At 51.5% G+C, this 20622-nt stretch overlaps 2 protein-coding genes across 2 annotated transcripts in view; both read left to right on the top strand.

Annotated features, from left to right (window-relative positions):
* Positions 1-1897: 1897 nt before the first annotated feature.
* Positions 1898-15275, top strand: LOC103164924 (keratin, type II cytoskeletal 1b-like). Its single transcript, XM_029073181.2, has 9 exons — positions 1898-2481; positions 6089-6303; positions 6878-6938; positions 7965-8060; positions 9191-9355; positions 10428-10553; positions 11448-11668; positions 12458-12492; positions 13852-15275. The coding sequence occupies exons 1-9, from the start codon at positions 1981-1983 to the stop codon at positions 14133-14135; spliced, it is 1704 nt and encodes a 567-aa protein (XP_028929014.1). The 5' UTR covers positions 1898-1980; the 3' UTR covers positions 14136-15275.
* Positions 2455-20622, top strand: part of LOC114814611 (keratin, type II cytoskeletal 1-like) — a 34170-nt gene continuing 16002 nt past the window's right edge. The window contains exon 1 of the mRNA XM_029073170.1: positions 2455-2481. The gene's annotated coding sequence lies outside the window, so the exon portion shown is untranslated. The remainder of the gene's footprint in view (positions 2482-20622) is intronic.

Here is a 20622-nt window from a genome sequence, read left to right as displayed (position 1 = left end):
TAAGGTACAGAGGAGTTAAGTGACTTAATAATAATAATGTTGGTATTTGTTAAGCGCTTACTATGTGCCGAGCACTGTGCCGAGCACTGTGCTAAGCGCTGGGGTAGACACAGGGGAATCAGGTTGTCCCACGTGGGGCTCACAATCTTAATCCCCATTTTCCAGATGAGGGAACTGAGGCACAGAGAAGTTAAGTGACTTGCCCACAGTCACACAGCTGACAAGTGGCAGAGCTGGGATTCGAACTCATGAGCCCTGACTCCAAAGCCCGTGCTCTTTCCAATGAGCCACGCTGCTTCTCTGTGACTTGCCCAAGGTCACACAGCAAACAAGTTGGAGGAGTCAGGATTAGAATCCAGTTCCCTCCAGACCCGTGCCCCATGTACTAGGCCACACTGCTTCTCCTCTGACCTTTTCCCTAGGCCCTTATCGAGGTCTCCCGTCCACCCTCCTGGGGTCCAGCGAAGACTCAGGTCCGTGGGGGCTGGGAAACCAGCAAACACACAGACAAACCATGGGCTGTGCCCTGCCTGGGAAGTGGGTCGGGGCGGGCGCTCCAGCTCATCGACCCATCGGCGTTGGCCCATCTCCCGTCAACGCTCCCCTGGGACGGGCACGATGAGGTGCTCGATAGCGGCACGGGACCTCGCCCCGTTGGCTGCCCCACAAGACTGGCTCCACCCGTAGTCAGTCCTGCAATCATATTTAGTGAGTGCTTACTGTGTGCAGAGCGCTGTACTAAGCGCTCGGGAGAGGACCACAGAACCATAAACAGACACATCACTGCCCACCAGGAGCATTATTTTTATTTGGGAAGCAGCGTGGCTCAGTGGCAAGAGCCCGGGGCTTGGGAGTCAGAGGTCAAGGGTTCGATTCCCGGCTCTGCCACTTCTCAGCTGTGTGATTGTGGGCCAGTCACTTCACTGCTCTGTGCCTCAGTTCCCTCATCTGTAAAATGGGGATTAACTGTGAGCCTCACTTGGGACAACCTGACCACCTTGTAACTCCCCCAGCGCTTAGAACAGTGCCCTGCACCTAGTAAGCGCTTAACAAATACCAACATTATTAAAAAGGGGGACAGACAGTAATAGAAATCAATAAATTACAGATGTGGACATGAATACACATCTGTATTTAATGGTAGCCACTCTCCAGCTGCCCCTCCGCTTTCCTGCTTCCCTGGGGAAAGGGGGGCAGGTGGGACACCTCACCGGAGAGAAATGAGCTGAATTCCCCCCTCATGTGGGAGAGGCCGTTGATCTCAGAGTGGGGAGAAACCCATCATTTGATCCAACCCCCTGCCTCCAGGTATGTGGTGTCTAAACTCTCCTAGGCGGACAGGGGCCGATCTGGGCTCAGAGCTTCCTAGTAGACGGAGATTCCTTGTCCTCCCCAGAGAAGTTAAGTGATTTGCCTCAAGGTCGCCCAGCAGGGAGGTGGCCCAGCCCTTCTTAGAACCCAGGTCTCCTTGACTTCCAGGCCTGCGCTCTCTCCACTAGGCTACATCTGCTTTCTCCCTTTTCTCTGCTCCCCCTCCAACCCCACCCGCTCCCGTCCTCCCCCTCCCCCGCCTTCGGTGGCTGGAAAATGCGGTCACCCCGAGGCCCGCGGCGGGGGGAGATGGGGGAGATAAGGGGAGGCGATCATCTCGGGTCCCCACGGAGAGAGATCAAAAAGATAAACGTCTTCACGGGGCGGGAGGCCGCAGCCTGGAGTAACTCTGTGCAACTCCTCCCCTAGGACCGGGCGCTCCGAGACGGTTGCCCCGAAGGGAATAAACATAAACATCGCGGCGTGGAACCGGTCCCCACCGAGGCCCAACCCAGATCCCGCCACGCATATAAGGGAGCGGGCAGGGCAACCCTGTCAGAGGAGCCGAGACTCCTTCCCGCACCGCCCTCCTCTTCGTCCCGCACCTCCTTCACCGCCTCCCCGGCCCTTTTTCCCGCCTGGCCGTCCCGCGTTCAGACAGGGGGGACCATGAGCCGCCAGTACAGCTCCAAATCGGCTTGCGGAGGGGGTGGCCGGAGGGTCTTCAGCGCCCGCTCCACCATGGCCTTCCGGACCGGGGGTCGCACCGGGGTCTCCGCGGGTCGCGTCGGAGGGAGATGCGGCTCGGGGGGCGGCGGCTTCGGGGGCTACGGCAGCAGGAGCCTCTATAATCTCGGGGGTACCAAGAGCATTTCGGTCAGCGTGGCCGGGGCCGGCTATGGTTTCAGAGGAGGGTCCTGCGGCGGAGGGGGCTTTGGCGGGAGGGGTTTCGGGAGTGGGAGCCTGGGGGGCGGCGGGGGCTTCGGAGGCTTCGGCCCCGGGGGCTTCGGCCCCGTCTGTCCCCCCGGGGGCATCCAGGAGGTGCAGATCAACCAGAGCCTCCTGCAGCCCCTCAACTTGGAGATCGACCCCGAGATCCAGAAGGTGAAGACGCAGGAGCGCGAGCAGATCAAGGTCCTCAACAACAAGTTCGCCTCCTTCATCGACAAGGTCAGTAGCCAGGAGGGGCTGGAGGAAGGTACGAGGGGGAAGCCAGGACCAGTGTTGGACGGGTGAGGGACAATGTGACCGTGGTGGTGGGAGACGGAGTTGGAGCCCCGCCTCTGTCCCTCGCTTGCTGGGCCACCTTGGGCAACTCGCTCACCCTCTCTGAGCCTCCTTTTCCTATCCTGGAGGGAGAATCCCCCGGCCCCTTCACCCACCTAGTGAATTCGTATTTATTCATTCAATAGTACTTATGACAGTGTGCGATTTAATGACCTTGTATCTCTCCCAGAACTTAGTATAATGTTTGACATATAGTAAGCATTTAACAAATACTACTATTACTATTACTATTCATCCATTCATTCACTCGTATTTATTGAGCGCTTACGGTCTGCTAAGCGCTTGGAAAGTACATTTCAGCAATACTATTGAGAGAAGCAGCGTGTCTTAGTGGCAAGAGCCCGGGCTTGGGAGTCAGAGGATGGGGGTTCTAAACACAACTCTGCCACTTGTCTGCTGTGTGACCTTGGGCAAGCCAGTGAACTTCTCTGAGCCTCAGTTGCTTCATCTGTAATAAAATGGGATTAAGACTGTGAGCCCTACGTGGGACAACCTGATTACGTTGTATCTGCCGCCAGCGCTTAGAACAGTGCTTGGCACATAATAAGCGCTTAATAAATACCATAATAGTAATTATTATCGATCGGCTTGGAAAGTACAACACAAAGAAGTACTCCCTTCTACTTAGATTGAGAGCCCCATGTGGGACAGGGACTAACCTGTTGAATTTGCATCCATCCTCGTGCTTAGTACAGTCCTAGGCACATAGTAAGCGCTGAAAAAATACCATAAAAATGATTCATTTCCCTGCCCACAAGAAGCTGCCGCTCCTAAAGGGAATATTGCCACAAGAAATTAAAATAAGAGGGATGGCGTTCCAACCTATAGAGGCCCAGAGAGGGTTAGTGACTTGAGGTAGGCCGCCCAGCAAGCAGAGAACTCCAATAATCCCCTCCCTCTGCCGGGGCGCGAGGTGTGGGAAGAGAGCGAGAGTGCGTTGCTGACAATTTTACCTTCGCTCGTTAACAGTTTTACGAGGTGCCCATTAGTGTAATCCCAACACCTCGGGTTTTATGGCCGGTTTTATTAAAAGAAAATGAACGATCCAATTAGTGGGCGAGGTTAATTACTGCTAAAGGAATTAGTCCCCGGCAGCCAGCGGGATTTGACCTCGCCTAGCACCTGCGCAACAGTGCTCAGGCTCTGCGGGAATCTGTAGACCCCTCGGAGGAGAACTTTCCCGCACCCCTATCTTTTTTGTGATTTTTTTAAAGTGCTTACTATGTGCCAGCCACTGTTCTAAGCGCTGGGGTAGATACAAGCTTATCAGGTTGGACCCAGTCCCTATCTCACTGGGGGCTCACGGTCTTCATCCCCATTTCACAGAAGAGGTAACTGAGGCACAGAGAAGCGAAGTGACTTGTCCAAGGTCACCCAGCAGACAAGAGGAGGAGCCGGGATTAGAACCCGGGTCCTCCTGACCCCCAGGTCCGGACTCTATTCACTAGGCCATGCTGTTTTGTCTTGAGGACTCCAGTGGAAGGGGTGAGGGAAGGGACCCACTCCCACTCTCTGATTCCCACGCTAGTGGGGCCTGTCGAGGACCGGCGGCCCCCTGCTCCTTAGTGGAGTCTCCAGCTGGGCAATTCTCCCCCTGTGCGGCCCCAGCCTGGGGATGGAGCGGAGGATGCCTGGTGACTCTCCTAGCCGGCTCCCCGAGGGCTTCTAGGAGGAGACGGGCCACACCACCGGTCCCACTAGGATCAGCCGATTCACACTAGCAAGTGTTCTGGATTGTTCCGATCGATAAAAACTTATTTTGCCTCAAAGACATGGGTATTTCCAGGTCTGGAGGACCATCTTTGCCCAAGAGCATTTTGGAGATTGCATGATTCTGACTGTTGGATGCGCAGATCCAGCCTTTAAAGGGGGAGGTCTACAGAGAACCGGTTAAGGGGGCGGAAGGAGGCAGGATTAGAACCCATGACTTGACTCCCAGGCTAATGCTCTATCCACTGTGTCATTTGGCTCTGTCAGTTGTTGACCGATAAGGGTGACCCCTGGACAAAACCCTATGTCCCTTTAAAGAATAGATACGGCCTCCGCCCTCAGGTGTCCGATGGGGTCTAGGGGCAGACGGGGGGGCTTTCCCCATGCATGCGGCAAACTGACCCAGACAGAGAGAGAAGAGAGCAGGGAAGGGTTATCCAGAAGGCGAGTGGTAAGCAGGGGGGAGAAGTCAGGGAAGACTTCTCAGAAGAGGTGACCAGTAGAGTGGGATGGGGCGGGCAGGAGCAGAGAGGGTGTTCCGATGTGGGGGCCGAGGCTAAGGGGAAGGCGGGGTCGTTGAGAGGACTTCCATTCGCCCCCTTTTCCACAATGACGCCTCTCAAACTATTTGGAAAAGGAGGCCCTTGTAGATGTGGATGGATAAGGGTGAACTCGAAGCTCCGGGGGCGAGCAAACTCCTAGGACGGTGCGTTCCGTCAGCCCGAGGGCCGCCCCGCCCCAGCCGAGAACCAGTGAAACACGTTGTCTCTGTCCAGCCGGGGCCAAGAACGGGTCCGAGGACATTTCTGAGCTGGCGAAAACCGGTGGGTGCGGGTGCCAGGTGGGGAGTCGGGGAACTGGGTGATTTCCCACATCATCCACCCATCCCGGGCCTTTTGACGGGGGGACAGGGGACGCTGGGTCTTCCCATCGTCGGAGGGACAATAAATACTACTGATCGACTGACAGGAAGGGGACCGGAGAAGGAGCGTGATCTAGTGGATGGAGCCCGGGCCTGGGAGTCAAAAGGACCTGGGTTCTAATCCCAATTCCACCACTTGTCTGCTGTGTGACCTTGATCAAGTCCTTTCATTTCCCTGTGCTCTAATAACCTCCTCTGTAAAATAGGGATTAAGACTGTGAGCCTCAGGTGGGACACAGATTGGGTCCAAACTAATTAGCTTGTATCCATCCCAGTGTTTATTAGAAGCAGCATGACATAGTGGATCGAGGACAGGACTGGGAGTCGGAAGGTCGTGGACTCCAATGCCAACTCCGGCACTTGTCTGCTGTGTGAGCTTGGGCAAGTCACTTCACTTCTCTGGAGTTCAGTACCACTTCTGTAAAATGAGGATTGAGACTGTGAATCCCACGTGAGACAGGGACTGTGTCCGACCCTATTTGCTGGTGTCCACCCAGTGCTTATTTCAGTGCTGGGAACATAGTAAGCGCTTAACAAATACCATAATTATTTTTATTATTATAGTGCCTGGAACATAGTAAGGACTTAACAGATACTAATTTTTTTTTAAGATGTACTAAACCAGGATGGGGGCGGGGAGGGGCTGGAGTTTTCCCAGGTGCTGGAAATGGGGCGGATGATGAAAACCCAGGTGAAAACACTTAATTGTTCCCGGATGGAGGAGGCTCAGAGCCGGAATGGATTGTCCTGCTCTGGTCCCTGGGATGCTGGGAACAGAGGGAGGGTGCCCATGTGCCGGGAGCCTTCCCGGTGTGGGAATTTTCTCCATCTCGCCGTGGGGCATCTCTCGGCCTGCAGGTACGGTTCCTGGAGCAGCAGAACAAGGTGCTGGAGACGAAATGGGAGCTGCTGCAGCAGGTGAACACGACAACGCGGACCAACAACCTGGATTCCCTCTTTGAGGCCTACATCGCCTCTCTGCGCCGCCAGTTGGACTGCCTTAACTCCGAACGCATGCGCCAAGACTCAGAGCTCCGGAGCATGCAGGACGTGGTGGAGGATTTCAAGAGCAAGTAAGGGGGGGTGGGGGGAGGAAGGGTCAGGGGAAGGGGCCTAAAGAGCTTGTGGTCCAAGTTAGACCGAAATTTCTCCTCTTTCTCTCCCTCTGTCCATCTATTGTGCTCTCCCAAGCGTTCAGTGCAGTGATCTGCACACAGTCAGAGCTCAGTCAATAGCACTGATTGAATTTTATGTAGTATTTAATAAGCACTTACAGGCACTATGTTAAGCGCTGGTAGGTACAAATTAATCAAGTTGGACACACCCCTTGCTCTTCAAGGAGCTCATAGTCATCAATCAAAGCACTGTACACAAAGCGCTTGGGAGAGTACAATAAAATAGAATTAGCAGACACAACGAGTTTACAATCTAGAGGGGGAAGACAGACATTAATAGGGATAATCTTAACTGAGGCACAGAGAAGTTAAGTGACTTCCCAAGATCACAAAGCAGACTAGTGGCGAAGCCGGAATTAGAATCCAGGCCCTTCAGAATCCCAGACCACACCGCTTCTCAATTGATCGATTTTTCTCCCTCCTGCTCTTGGAGCTGAGGGGAATTGATATCTGATTTTCTCCCTGGTCTCAGGTATGAGGAAGAAATCAACAGGAGAACCAATGCTGAGAACGATTTTGTTATCCTGAAGAAGGTGAGAGGAGACACCCACGTTCTGCTCCAGTATAAGAAGGGTGGAGTGGGTGTCCAGGCTGGGATTAGAGTCATGCCAACTCTGTGAGCATGAAGGATTTTCACCAGGCTACACCAGACTGGGATAATAATGATAATAATAATAATAATAATAATGATTGTTAAGCGCTTACTATGTGCCAAGCACTGTTCTAAGCGCTGGGGTAGGTTGGGGAAGCAGCGTGGCTTAGTGGAAAGAGCCTGGGCTTCGGAGTCAGAGGTCATGGGTTCGAATCCCGGCTCTGCCACTTGTCTGCTGTGTGACTGTGGGCAAGTCACTTCACTTCTCTGTGCCTCAGTTACCTCATCTGTAAAATGGGGATTGACTGTGAGCCTCACGTGGGACAACCTGATTACCCTGTATCTACCCCAGCGCTTAGAACAGTGCACGGCACATAGTAAGCGCTAAACAAATTCCAACATTATTATTATTATCACAAGGTAATCAGGTTGTCCCTCCTGAGGCTCTCAGCTCAATCCATTTTACAGATGAGGAAACTGAGGCATAGAGAAGTTCAGTGACTTGCCCAAAGTCACAGCTGATAAGTGGTGGTCCTGGGATTAGAACCCATGACCTCTGACTCCCAAGCCCGTGCTCTTTCCACTAATAATAATAATAGTGGTATTTGTTAAGCGCTTACTATGTGCAGAGCACTGTTCTAAGCGCTGGGGTAGAGACAGGGTAATCAGATTGCCCCACAAGGGGCTCCCATTTTTAAATCCCCATTTTTACAGACGAGGTAACTGAGGCACCGAGAAGTTAAGTGACTTGCCCAAGGTCACACAGCAGACAAGTGGCGGAGCCGGGATTAGAACCCACAACCTCTGACTCCTCAGCCCGGGTTCTTTCCACTAAGCCACGCAGCTTCTCTGGAAGTGGGAACACCAACGCTAGGAGAGAAAGAGATGGGGGGGGGGGGGGCGGTCACGGATAATTCACTCCTTGGGCAGGCGACCACGGATAATGGGGACTGTTCTCTCTTCGCAGGATGTGGACGCCGCCTACATGAGCAAAGTGGAACTGCAGGCCAATGTGGAGTCGCTGATGAGGGAGCTGGAGTTCCTGAAATGTCTGTATGAATCGGTAAGCCCTTCCCACCCTCCTCTGCCGGGAAAATCCAAACCAACATCATATATCTCTTTCCACATTAGAGCCCCGAAGCCCCCTCCTGCAGAGGCGAAATTCACCTGGCGTAGCGAATAGAGCCCGGGGCTGGGAGTCAGAAGGTCATGGGTTCTAATGCCCACTCTGCCACTTCATAATAATAATAATGTTGGCATCTGTTAAGCGCTTACTAGGTGCTGGGGTAGACACAAGGGAATCAGGTCGTCCCACGTGGGGCTCACAGTCTTCATCCCCATTTTCCAGCTGAGGTAACTGAGGCCCAGAGAAGTGAAGTGACTTGCCCACAGTCACACAGCTGACAAGTGGCACAGCCGGGATTCGAACCCATGATCTCCGACTCCAAAGCCCGTCCTCTTTCCACTGAGCCACGCTGGGTAACTTTGGGCAAGTCACTTCACTTCTCTGGGCCTCAGTTACCTCAGCTGGAAAATGGGTAATGAGTCTGTGAGCCCCGCGTGGGACAAGGGATTGTATCCAACCTGATTTGCGTGTAAACACCCCAGCATTTAGTACGGTGCCTGACACATAGTAAGCACTTAACAAATACCGTCATTATTATTAACAAATACCATAGTCATCATCATCATCACCCAACCCGATTTGCTTGTATCCACCCCAGTGCCTGACCCGGGCCTGGGAGTCAGAAGATCATGGGTTCTAATCCCCGCTATGCCACTTGTCTGCTGTGTAACTTTGGGCAAGTCACTTCACTTCTCTGGGCCTCAGTTACCTCAGCTGTAAAATGGGTAATGAGCCTGTGAGCCCCGCGGGGGACAAGGGATTGTATCCAACCTGATTTGCGTGTAACCACCTCAGCATTTAGTACGGTGCCTGACACATAGTAAGCACTTAACAAATATCATCATTATTATTAACAAATACCATAGTCATCATCATCATCACCCAACCCGATTTGCTTGTATCCACCCCAGTGCTTAACAAATACCATACCTGGCACATAGAAAGCGCTTAACAAATATCATAATTATTCTTATTGTTGCACTCATGTTGCCGCGGGAGCATTTGAAGTTATAGAGCAGCATTTTCCCGAGGCAGGGGGTTAAGCTCCATGGGTCGGTCTCCCTCAGGAGCTGTCCCAGATGCAGACCCACATCAGCGACACCAACGTCATCCTGTCCATGGACAACAACCGTAGCCTGGACCTGGACAGCATCATCGCCGAGGTCAAGGCCCAGTACGAAGAGATCGCCCAGCGCAGCAAGGCTGAGGCCGAGGCCCTGTACCAGCACAAGGTGGGTCACCACGAGGCCCCTGGGTCGGAGACGGCGTTCCCTAGGTCTCAGTCTTGGGACTGGGATCCTGTTGCTTCCTTGCAAATATCCGGGATGTTTACCAGCCTGCAACACCTCTACCAGCCTGTCACTGGATATTTTATACCCATCAGCTGGGAATGGGTCCCCCTCTTGAATGTAGGTTTGTTGTGGGCAGGGAATTTGTCTGCCAACCCTGTCTTGTCGGTAGATATAGTCAGAGTCAGAAGGTCATGAATTTTAATCCTGGTTCTACCACTTGTCTCCTGTGAGGCCGTGGGCAAGTCACTTAACTTCTTTGTGCCTCAGTTACCTCATCTGTAAAATGGGGATAAAGACTGTGAGCCCCAAGTGGGAAAGGGACTGTGTCCAACCCCATTTGCTTGTGTCTACCCCAGACAGTGGTTGGCACATAGTAGCACTTAACAAAGTCCACAATTATTATTATTTTTGTACTCTCCCAAGTGCTTAGTACAGTTCTCTGCACATAGGAAGCACCCACTAAGTATGACTGATTGATTGAGGGAAGCTACCTACAAGGCCAGTTGGGTTAGTTTAAGGGTCATCAGACCCCACCCTGTTTACAGCTCCTTTCAAGATCACCACTCAGTTTATTGTTCCTGACTTCTGAAATTGGGATCTGCTTAAGAGGAGTGAGTTTTAGGGCTCTGCTCTGTAAGTGGTTTAATCAGTCAATTAATCAATCATATTTATGGAGCACTTACTGCGTGCAGAGTACTGTACTAAGTGCTTGGGAGAGTGTAATATAACAGAATTGGTAGACACGTTCCTTGCCCACAAGGAATTTAGAGTCTACAGTTTAACAGCTCTGGGTCCCACTTTTCAAATCTGGGATGGGCTGATTAATCTAGAAGTGATTTGGGGAAAATAAACAGGAGAAAAAGTAGGATGAATTTACCCCTTCCTAAAGTGACATGACGCCTACCCTCTTCCCAGATCAGAAAAGGCAGGTCATAGAATCACAGGGTCCTAGAAGTCCAAGCTGGTAGCCGGGGGGAAAAGGTCTTGACCCCGTTCTGGCTTTCGCCCTCAGTACCAAGAGCTTCAAGTGACAGCCGGGCGTCATGGCGATGATCTGAAGAGCAGCAAGATGGAGATTTCGGAGCTGCACCGTGTGATCCAGAGGCTGCAGGCTGAGATCACCAACGTGAAGAAGCAGGTGGGCAGGCATTTATGGTTCATGTGAAACAGTATGGCCTAGTGGATAGAGCACAGAGCTGGGAGTCGTCTGCTCTGTGACCTTGGGCAAGTCGCTTCACTCAGTTACCTCATCTGTACAATGGGGATGAAATTCCTCTCTCTCTCTTTGATTCCCATGAGGGGCAGGTTTGTGTCCGACCAGATTAGCTTGTTTCTACCCCAGTGTTCACTCATTCAGGTAGTCATATTTATTGAATGCTTACTGTGTGCAGATTACTGTACTAAGCGCTTGGGTAAGTACAATATAACAATCAACAGACACATTGTCTGGCATGTAGTAAGCACTTAACAAATGCTATTTAAAAAATTTATCCACACCTTCATCCCGTGGGCCAATCCTTGAAGGGAGTCAAATACTCAATAAATACAGGATAGAGCACGGGCCTGGGAGTCAGAAAGTCATGGGTTCTAATTCTGGCTCCGCCACTTGTCTGCTATGTGATCTTGGGCAAGTCACTGCACTTCTTTAGGCCTCAGTTACCTCATCTGTAAAAAAGGGATTAAGACTTTGAGCCCCATGTGGGACAGCCTGCCTGACTACCTTGTATCCACCCCAGTGCTTAGAACAGTGCCTGGCACATAGTAAGGGCTTAACAAATACCATAATTATTATTATTATTATTATTATAAATGAATGCAAGGTTGGACTGCTCCAAGATCATGTGGGTATTTGCCTGGTGGTCTGCAGGGGCAATAGCTGCAGCCTTGCCCCACCCATCGGCTGGAACACTTCCCCTGCCCTCCACCACGGGCCACCAGACCTCACTGGCTACTGGGAAGGTAGCACCACCCTAGACCAGGGTCCCCAGGCAAGGTGGCGGCAATCCTTCATCAGCTTTCTTCTCCCCCACAGATAGGCCATGTGCAGACGTCCATCTCCGACGCCGAGGAGCGTGGGGAGCGGGCCCTCCAAGATGCCCAGCAGAAGCTGGAAGAGCTGGAGACTGCACAGCAGAAGGCCAAGGAGGAGCTGGCCCGGCTGCTGCGTGACTACCAGGAGCTGATGAGCGTCAAGCTGTCACTGGACGTGGAGATCGCTACCTACCGGAAGCTGCTGGAGGGCGAGGAGTGCAGGTGGGCAACAGGAAGGGTCTCCTCTTGCCCCCCGCCCCACCCTTACCCCTCCGATCTGGTGCTGGGGAGTGGGAAGAGGGCGTGGAGGGGTCATCTCATCCACTCCGGCTCTTCCATGTGTCTGCTGTGTGACCTTAGGCCAGTCACTTCGCTTCTCTGGGCCTCAGTTCCCTCATTTGTAAAAAGGGGATTAAGAGTATGAGCCTCATGTGACAGGGACTGTGTTCAACCTGGTTAATCTGTATCTACCTCAGCGCTTAAAACAGTGATTGGCACATAGTAAGTGCTTAACCAATACCATTATTAATTATTATCCCCTTGACTCTATGCTATTCCCTTCCAAAACCATCTTTCTCTCCCCACAGCCTCCTCTGGCTACTTATACTCGGTGGCTATCACCTCTTCCCTGATGGGACATTGTCCCTTAAGTCTCACCTAAGTCCCTTGTGTTGCATTTACCTCTTGTTCAGAACTGGACCCCGGATGGTGGGGATAAGAGAAGGGAAGCTTTTCACTATGGGCTGGGGTTTGGATGCTCTCATTGAGTTTACAGATAGCAGAAAAGTCTGCCAGCCCATTCTCTTTTGCCTCAGCGCTTCCTCCACTAAAAATGGTGAGGCGGGCACCCCGAGAGGCACAGGACCGGGCCTAAAGGTCGAAAATCAGCAGGGAGGAAAGGGGCACATCGTGTTTTCCATTCCGATCCAAATTCCTGCCCGGCCCGCAGCCTGATTTCCCTCCATCCCCACTGCTGTTAGGTTGGGCTCACTGTCCAGTTTTGCCTTTCAGGATGTCCGGCGAGTTGCAGAGTCCCGTGAGCGTATGTAAGTACCTCCCAGGACCTCACCCACGGAGGGCGAGGAACAGGAGGGGGTGGAGCATGGGTGGAGGGCCAGTAGAGAGGCAGCGTGGCCTAGTGGAAAGAGCACAGGTCTGGGAGTCAAGGGAACTGTGTTCTAATCCCAGCTCTACCACTTGTTTGCTGTGTGAGCTTGGATGAGTCACTCAACTCCTTTGTGCCTCAGTCACCTCATCCGTAGAATGGGGATTAAGACTGTAAGCCTTATGTGGGCCAGGGACAGTGTCCAACCTAGTTATTTCGTTGTGGTCAGGGAACGTTTCTACCAATTGTTATTTTGTCCTCTCAGTCAGTCAGTCAATTGTATTTACTGAGCACTTAGTGTGTACAGCACTTTATTAAGCACTTGGGAGCGTACAGTACAACAGTAAACAGTCACATTCCTGCCCACAACAAGCTCACAGTCTAGAGGGGGAGACGGACATTAATATAAATAAACACATTACAGATATACACATATCCTCTCCCAAGCTCTTAGTACAGTGCTCTGCAAACAGAAGCGCTCAATAAGTACGATTGATCTTGTACCTTCCGCAGCACTACCCCAGACAGACATTAATATAAATAGATAAATTACAGATATACACGCATCCTCTACCGAGCGCTCAGTACAGTGCTCAGTACAAGAAAGTGCTCAATAAATAGGATGGATAAATTGAACCTTGTACCCATCCCAGTGCTTAGTACAGTGCAAGGCACATAGTCAGCGCTTAACAAATAAAATAAAAAAAATGCATGATTCATTCAATCATATTTATTACGCGCTTACTGTGTGCAGAGCACTGTACTAAGCGCTTGGGAAAGAACAATACAACAATATGCAGTGACAATCCCTGCCCACTACAAGCTTACAATCTAGAGGTAAATTTGTTGATTGACCTTGAGTAGCAACATGGTGTAGTGAATACAGCACTGGCGTCAGACGGTCATGGGTTCTAGTCCCAGCTCTGCCTCTTAGATGCTGCGTGACCTTGGGCAAGTCACTTGACTCCTCCGGGCCTCAGTTCCCTCAACTGCAAAGTGGGGATTAACTGAGAGCCAATATGGGACAGGGACTGTGTCCAACCCGATTTGCTTATTCATTCATTCAATCAATTGAATTTATTGAGCGCTTACTGTGTGCGGAGCACTGTACTAAGCGCTTAGAAAGTACAATTCAAGCAATAGAGACAATCCCTGCCCAGAGTGGGTTTACAGTCTGGGGTGGGGGGTGGAGGGGGGACATTAAAACAAGTAAACTGTCCACCCCAGCGTTTAGTACAGTGCCCGGCACATAGTAAGTGTTTAACAGATATCACAATTATTATTATTGTCTTCCCTGCAGCGGTGCAGAGTAGCCATACGACCATCAGTGGCGGTGGTGGCGGTAGCTACGGAGGAGGCTACGGGAGCAGCAGCGTCAGAGGGTCCGGATTTGGCAGCGGCGGGGGCGGCAGCTACCGGGGTGGAAGCAGCGGGGGTGGAGGAAGCAGCTACGGGGGCGGAAGCTCGGTGAGGGGTGGGAGCGGGATCAGCCGCTCCAGCGGGGGGGTGAAATCCGGGGGCAATTCCCGGGTACAGATCATCCAGACGTCCACCAACACCTCCAGCAAGCGCATCTTCGAGTAGGCGCAGGCCCCGCTGGGGAAACTGCAGCCTGCGGGATCCCCCTCCATGGGACCTCTCAGCCCCCTTCTCTCTCAGAAGCCACCCCCTCGTCATCTCGTTGATTCAATCTGATTCATTGAGTGCTTACCGTGTGCAGAGCACTGTACTAAGCACTTGGGAGAGGACAACACAACAATAAACAGACGCATTTCCTGCCCACAGCGAGCTTACGGTCAGTCCAGTCACCCAGTCCACTGTGATTTCTCTGCTTCCGGAGAAATCTTTGTTATTCAGTCCCGGAAATGGGGAGTCATCGAAGGTCACGAAGTACATCTTTCTGCATTCAGCTCAAGTATTCCCCACCTCTCCAAAGTAAGCATTCCCCTGTGGGGTCTTCTCCCACTGACCCTCCCTTCAGCAATCTACACAGCACGTGTGAATTGTGTGTATGTGTGCATTGGATATTTCTTTGCACTGTATGTATATGAGTGTATGTGATTGGGCATTGTGTTTTTCTTCCCCTCTAGACTGTAAACTCTGTGGGCAGGGAAGCCCCACCCCCCTCTACCCAGTTACTAAAGTCACCCCCTCCCTCCTTCCTACACCCTCCCAATGTTCGGGGTGGGGGTTGGATAAAAAAAGGAAGAAACATAGATATAATGGAGGAGGGAATGTGTCTGCTAATTCAATTGTATTGTACATTCCCAAAGGTTTAGTGCTCTGTGCTCAGTAAGTGTTCAGTAAATACTGTTGATGGTAATGATGATCCTCGCCTTCCAGAACTGCTCCTTGTGTTAGCCCTGCTCAAATTATCCCACTGTATTAAGAATCGGATCCCAGGCTTGCAAATGTGTCTCAACATTACCAGTCAGTACTCCTCTTTGGCCAGCTGAGGCCAACGGGCAAATGGTTATTTACAAGGCTGTGGGACACTCTCCTGGGAACCTCCTGTGTCTTTTTTCCACACTCATTCTGCTCCACCCTATCTGGACAGTACTGGCTGCCTTAAGAATGTTCAGTGGGATGGAATTAACCGCGCTGAGGGTTGGAGAGGAAATGGGTGAACTTGGATTGAGGCGTTCCTTGCTGTGAGTCTCAGGTTTTTGTTTGGAGAGCTGATTGTTTGGGCCCTGTTCCAATAAACTCCCTTATGTCATTCACCTGGTACCATAGTGTGTCATCCATTTGGAGTGGGAGGGATCCCACCCCTCATTTTACAGCTAAGGCAGCTGAGGCCCAGGGAGGGCAAGCTACTTGCCGAACATCATCCAGCAAACCAGCCTGGCGGAGCTGGGCAAGACAGCTAGGGGTGGGGGTTTGGGTCGAGGGATGGGACTCTCTTGGAAGACCTGGTTCTGGGGTCCAAAACCGGCTACCATTGCCCAGGCTGACCAGGGTCTCCAACTGAGGCAGGATGGGATCTCTCTAAACAGTAAGCTCCTTGTGGTCAAGGACTGTGTCTGTTTATTGTTGAATTGTACTCTCCCAAGCGCTTAGTCCAGTGTTCTGCACACAGAAAGTGCTCAATAAGTACTATTGGATGACTGAATGAAACGCACACATTTGCACACCCAGTACAAGTTCAAGTTAGTCAATTGTATCTTACTGAGCACTTACCGTGTGCAGAACACTGTACTAAGAGCTTGGGAGAGTACAATATAACAATAAACAGAGACATTCCCTGCCCACAGAGCTTACAGTCCAGAGGAGAAGAAAAACACAATGCCCAATCACATCCGCTCATATACATACAATGCAAAGAAATAGCCAATTCACACGTATGCACACATACAAACACATACACACAATTCACACGTGCTGTCCAGATTGCTGGAGGGAGGGTGAGTGGGAGAAGACCCCACAGGGGAATGCTTCCTTCGGAGAGGTGGAGGATACTTGAGCTGAATGCAGAGAGATGTACTTCCCGACCATTGATGACTCTCCATTTCTGGGATTGAATAACAAACGTTGAGCCTGGCATCAAGGGCCCGTGTCTCCCTCCTGCCTTGACCCTGATCCCAGCACCCACTGCTGGGTTCTGCCCAGTAAGGATGCCCAAACAGAGTTCAAGACGCTTAGCTGCACCATAGGTAAACTCTGACCTTGCCCCACTCATTCAGTCAGTTAGTCGATCGTATTTATTGAGCACTTATTGTGAGCTGAGCACTGTACAAAGCGCTTGGGAGAGTACTATATAACAATATAATAATAATGGAGAAGCAGTGTGGCTCAGTGGAAAGAGCACGGGCTTTGGAGTTCATGGGTTTGAATCCTGGCTCTGCCACTTGTCAGCTGTGACTTGTTATTATTAACTTCTCCGTGCCTCAGTTACCTCATCTGTAAAATAGGGATTAAGACCGTGAGCCCCACGTGGGACAACCTGATTCCCCTGTGTCTACCCCAGCGCTTAGAACAGTGCTCTGCACATAGTAAGCGCTTGACAAATACCAACATTATTATAATGGCATCTGTGAAGCGCTTACTACAGGCCAGGCCCTGGGGGGGGGGATTCAAACAAACTGGGTTGGACATAGTCTCTGTCCTACGTGGGGCTCCCGGCCTCGATCCCCATTTTGCAGATGAGAAACCGAGGCACAGAGAAGTGAAGTGACTTGCCCAAGGTTACACAGCAGACAAGTGGCGGAGCTGGGATTAGAACCCATGCCCTTCTGACTCCCAAGCCCTTGCTCTATCCACTATGCTTTGCTGCTTCTATTATATATATAACAGACACAATCCCTGCCCAAAACGAGTGTATAGTTCAGAGGGGAAGACCGACATTAATAGAAATAAATTATGGATATGCATAAGGGCTATGGGGCTGGAAGGGGGAGGAATGAAGGGAGAAAGACAGGGTGACTCTCCTTGACCCCTGCCCTGCTGGATTCCCCTCATACCTGTAGAACCAGGGATTCTCCTGGTGTAGTGGATAGAACACGGGCCTGGAGGCAGAAGGACCTGGTTCCTCCACTTCTCTGCTGTGTGACCTTGGACAAGTCACTTCACTTCCTCTGTCCTTCAGTTACCTCATCTTTAAAATGGGGATTGAGACTGTGAGCCCCACGTGGGACCAGGACTATGTCCACCCCAATTTGCTTATAATAATAATGTTGGCATTTGTTAAGCGCTTACCATGTGCAGAGCACTGGGGTAGATACAGGGTAATCAGGTTGTCCCACATGAGGCTCACACTCTTACTCCCCATTTCATAGATGAGGTCACTGAGGCACAGAGAAGATAAGTGACTTGCCCACAGTCACATAGCTGACAAGTGGCAGAGCTGGGATATCCACCCGGCGTTTAGTACAGACCCTGGCGCATAGTAAGCGCTTAACAAAAGCCACAATCATTTTATTATTATTTATTCTCATTGCCCTAGCGTTCAGCCCAGTGCTCAGCCCAGTGCATCCCACAGGTAAGGAGCGGGAAGGGGAGGGTGTCCTGTGAGCTCTGATTCTCCTTCTGGACTTTTCGCCGCCTCTCTCCAGGCACCGGCCATCCAGACCAAACACCAGCGCCCCAGATCTGCCCTACCTCGCTTCTCCTCGTCCCCACCCGCCCCCCTACTCCCACCCCCCCTCAGCTCTGCAGAGTGGGATCAGAGCCTGGGCTCATTCATTCATTCATTCACTCACTCATATTTTCTGAGCGCTTACTCTATGCAGAGCACTGTACTTAGCGCTTGGAAGAGTACAATATAACAATAAACAGAAACATTTCCTGCCCACAACGACTTCACAGTTCCCTGGCCCTGCATGACCATTCATTCATTCAGTCGTATTTATTAAGCCCTTACTGTGTGCAGAGCACTGTTCTAAGCGCTTGGAAAAGTACAATGCCACAATAAACAGTGACATTCTCTGCCCACAGTGAGCTCACGGTCTAGAGGGGGGAGACAGACATCAATACAAATAAAGAAAATTTCAGATCTATATGTAAGTGCTGTGGGGCTGGGAGGTTCCCAGTTTGGCCCAAGGAGAGGCTGAGACTCATCCTTGGCCCGGAAACTATCTGGAGGGTGCAAACAAGTTGCACACAAACCACTATCCTCCCCCTCCCACCCCCCATCCAGGATTGGGTCTCTTCCACCTCCAATTTAGACCACCTAAAGGCCTTTATCCCCTCGACTCCAGCCTTGGCCTTCTGGAGCTCTGGCCTTCTGGAGCTGCTAAGAAGCAGGGTGGCCTAGTGGCAAGAGCACAGGTCTGTGAATCAGAGGGATCTGCGTTCTAATCCCTGATCCACCATTTGTCTGATGAGACCTTGGGCAAGTCACTACACTTCTCTCATCTGAAAAATGGGAATTCATTGCTTTGTTCTCCCTCCTACTTAGACTGTGAGCCCATCTTTTATCTATCCCAGCACTTGGTACAGTGCTTGATGTATAGTGGAGAGAGCACAGGCCTGGGAGTCAGAAGGTCATGGGTTCTAATCCTGGCTCTGTGTGACCTTGAGCAAGTCACTCTACTTCTCTGTGCCTCAGTTTCCTCACCTGGAAAATGGGGATTGAGACTGTGAGGCCCACGTGGAACAGGGACTGTGTCCAACCCGATTTGCTTGCATCCACCCCAGCACTTAGTGCAATGCCTGTCATCGAGTAAGCACTTAACAAATAGCACAATTATTGTTATAGTAAGCACTTAACATGTACCACAATTATTATTATTACTAACCCAATTAGATGGGTTCCTCACCCCCTCAGAACCCGCCCCTCTTCCAACCTCTCCTCCCAGAAGTCTTGTCCAAAGATGGTGACTCTACTCCCGAGGACGCTGGGGTCTGACCTACTTTTCCCAGACCCCACCTGGCCCGCTGTAAACAGAGGTAGGGAAAGTTTGCCCACAGTCTAACCTGAGTCCTTCCTGCTTCATGTTGAGGCTGTTCTCCTCTTGGTCTATCGGGACACACCCTTCTCTAACCCCGGGTGTGTGGGAGCCGTCACTGAGGCCCGTCCTCCTCCCCGCCCTCATCCCCTCCCCGCTCCCCTCATCCTTTTCTTCACCAGCTGGAACCTTTATTCCCTTCTCTCTCCTCACAAGTCTCAACCCTGATTTCTCTTAGCCAAGTTCCTCATTTTTCCAGTGGCCCCTTCCACTACCTACCCCAACAACGAAGGAGCTCCCTAAGCCCTCACACTACGTATGTCTCTGGCTCTCTGCCTGTTTCTGTCTCTAGTTCTCTGTATCTCTGTCTATGTTTGCTTCTGTCTCTGTCTAGCTCTTTGTCTCCATCTCTTTGTCGCTGCATCTCTCTTTCTGTCTCTCCAGTTCTATCTTTTTACCTCTGCCCATCTCTTATCAGTCTATCATTCCGTCTCTGTCTAGCTCTTATCTACCTCTCTTGTTTCCATCTCTTTACCTCCGTCTCTGCATCTCGGCTTGACTGCTTCTATTTTTGCTTCTGCTTCTGTTTCATCTCTTTCTCTGAATGTAACTGTCTGCCTCTCCGTTTCTATCTTTTTTTTTTTTAATCCCGGTCTCTGTTTCTATTTCTCTGTCTCTCCTTTTCTCTCTCTACCTTTCTCCAACTCCATCTCTGTCTGCTTCTCTCTGTTTTCATCCGTCTGTTTCTGCTTCTCTCTTCTCTGTCTCTGGGTTTCCATCTCTGACTCTGCATCTCTATGTTTCTAGCCTGCATCTGCATCTTTGGTCTGTCTCCACGTCTCTGTCTCCTTCCCTGCATCTCTGTAGTCTCTCTTTGCGTCCCTCTTCCTCTCCCCTCTTGCCTATCTCTCCTCTTCTATCTCTCAGTCTGTCGCTGCCTATCTCCGTCTCCCTCTCTGTCTGTCAGTTTCTGTGCCTATCACTGCTCTCTCCCCATCCTCAAACCTCCCCACTCCCCATTGTCCAGGTCGCTCCCGCCCCTCTGCTCCTCCTTCTCTCTTTTCCCACAAGGCTTTTTCTCCTCGGATCGACAAATTTCCACACCCGTCCCACCCTCTCTCCCGCCCTCTGGCTCTTATCTCCCCTCCACTCCGCCCAAGCTTCGGTTCTCCGTGTCCCTTTGTCGTTCCTTCTCCCACGCCCGTGGGTTTGGAGCTGATGCCTGTTGGAACAGGTTCAAATCCTCCCTCCCTCTTCTTTCCAAATCATCCGCGCCAGGGAGGGCACTGGGTCCCTGCCCCGCTCTGAGTGAACTTCCCAGCTTCTGAACTGCTGGCTTTGCTAGATGGCAGCGCTGTATGACCTTGAGCTAGTCCCTTGCCCTCTCTGGTCGGAGGCAAAGCTCCCTGCTCACTCAGATTTAGGAACCAAATTAGGCCTGAGTGGTCCATCCGAGGAGCTAGAGACTGGACGGGGGATTAAAGGGGAGGGGGTCCTGAAGGGGAGGGTCTTGTGGACTCATGGTTCTGGTTTGAAGGACAGAGAGGGGGGTGGATCCCTGATCCAAGCGAATTCTGGAAAAGTCTGGGGAGATGCAGGAGATGTAGCTTCTAATCAGTGCTATTTATTGGGTGCTTATTGAGGGCAGATCACTGTACTAAGCACTTGGGAGAGTACAACACAAC

The sequence above is a fragment of the Ornithorhynchus anatinus genome, chromosome 10 (genome assembly GCF_004115215.2).
Source record: "Ornithorhynchus anatinus isolate Pmale09 chromosome 10, mOrnAna1.pri.v4, whole genome shotgun sequence".
NCBI classification, from domain to species: Eukaryota; Metazoa; Chordata; class Mammalia; order Monotremata; family Ornithorhynchidae; genus Ornithorhynchus; species Ornithorhynchus anatinus.
Note: the sequence above shows the minus strand (reverse complement) of the source record. Positions and strands in the feature narration are given on the sequence as shown.

Excerpts from the sequence above, each read along its gene's own strand:
- LOC103164924 (XM_029073181.2), top strand. The coding sequence starts at position 1,981 with ATGAGCCGCCAGTACAGCTCCAAATCGGCTTGCGGAGGGGGTGGCCGG. Across the intron at positions 6,304-6,877 it reads GTGGAGGATTTCAAGAGCAA|GTATGAGGAAGAAATCAACA; the intron begins GTAAGGGGGGGT and ends CCCTGGTCTCAG. Across the intron at positions 12,493-13,851 it reads GCAGAGTCCCGTGAGCGTAT|CGGTGCAGAGTAGCCATACG; the intron begins GTAAGTACCTCC and ends TCTTCCCTGCAG.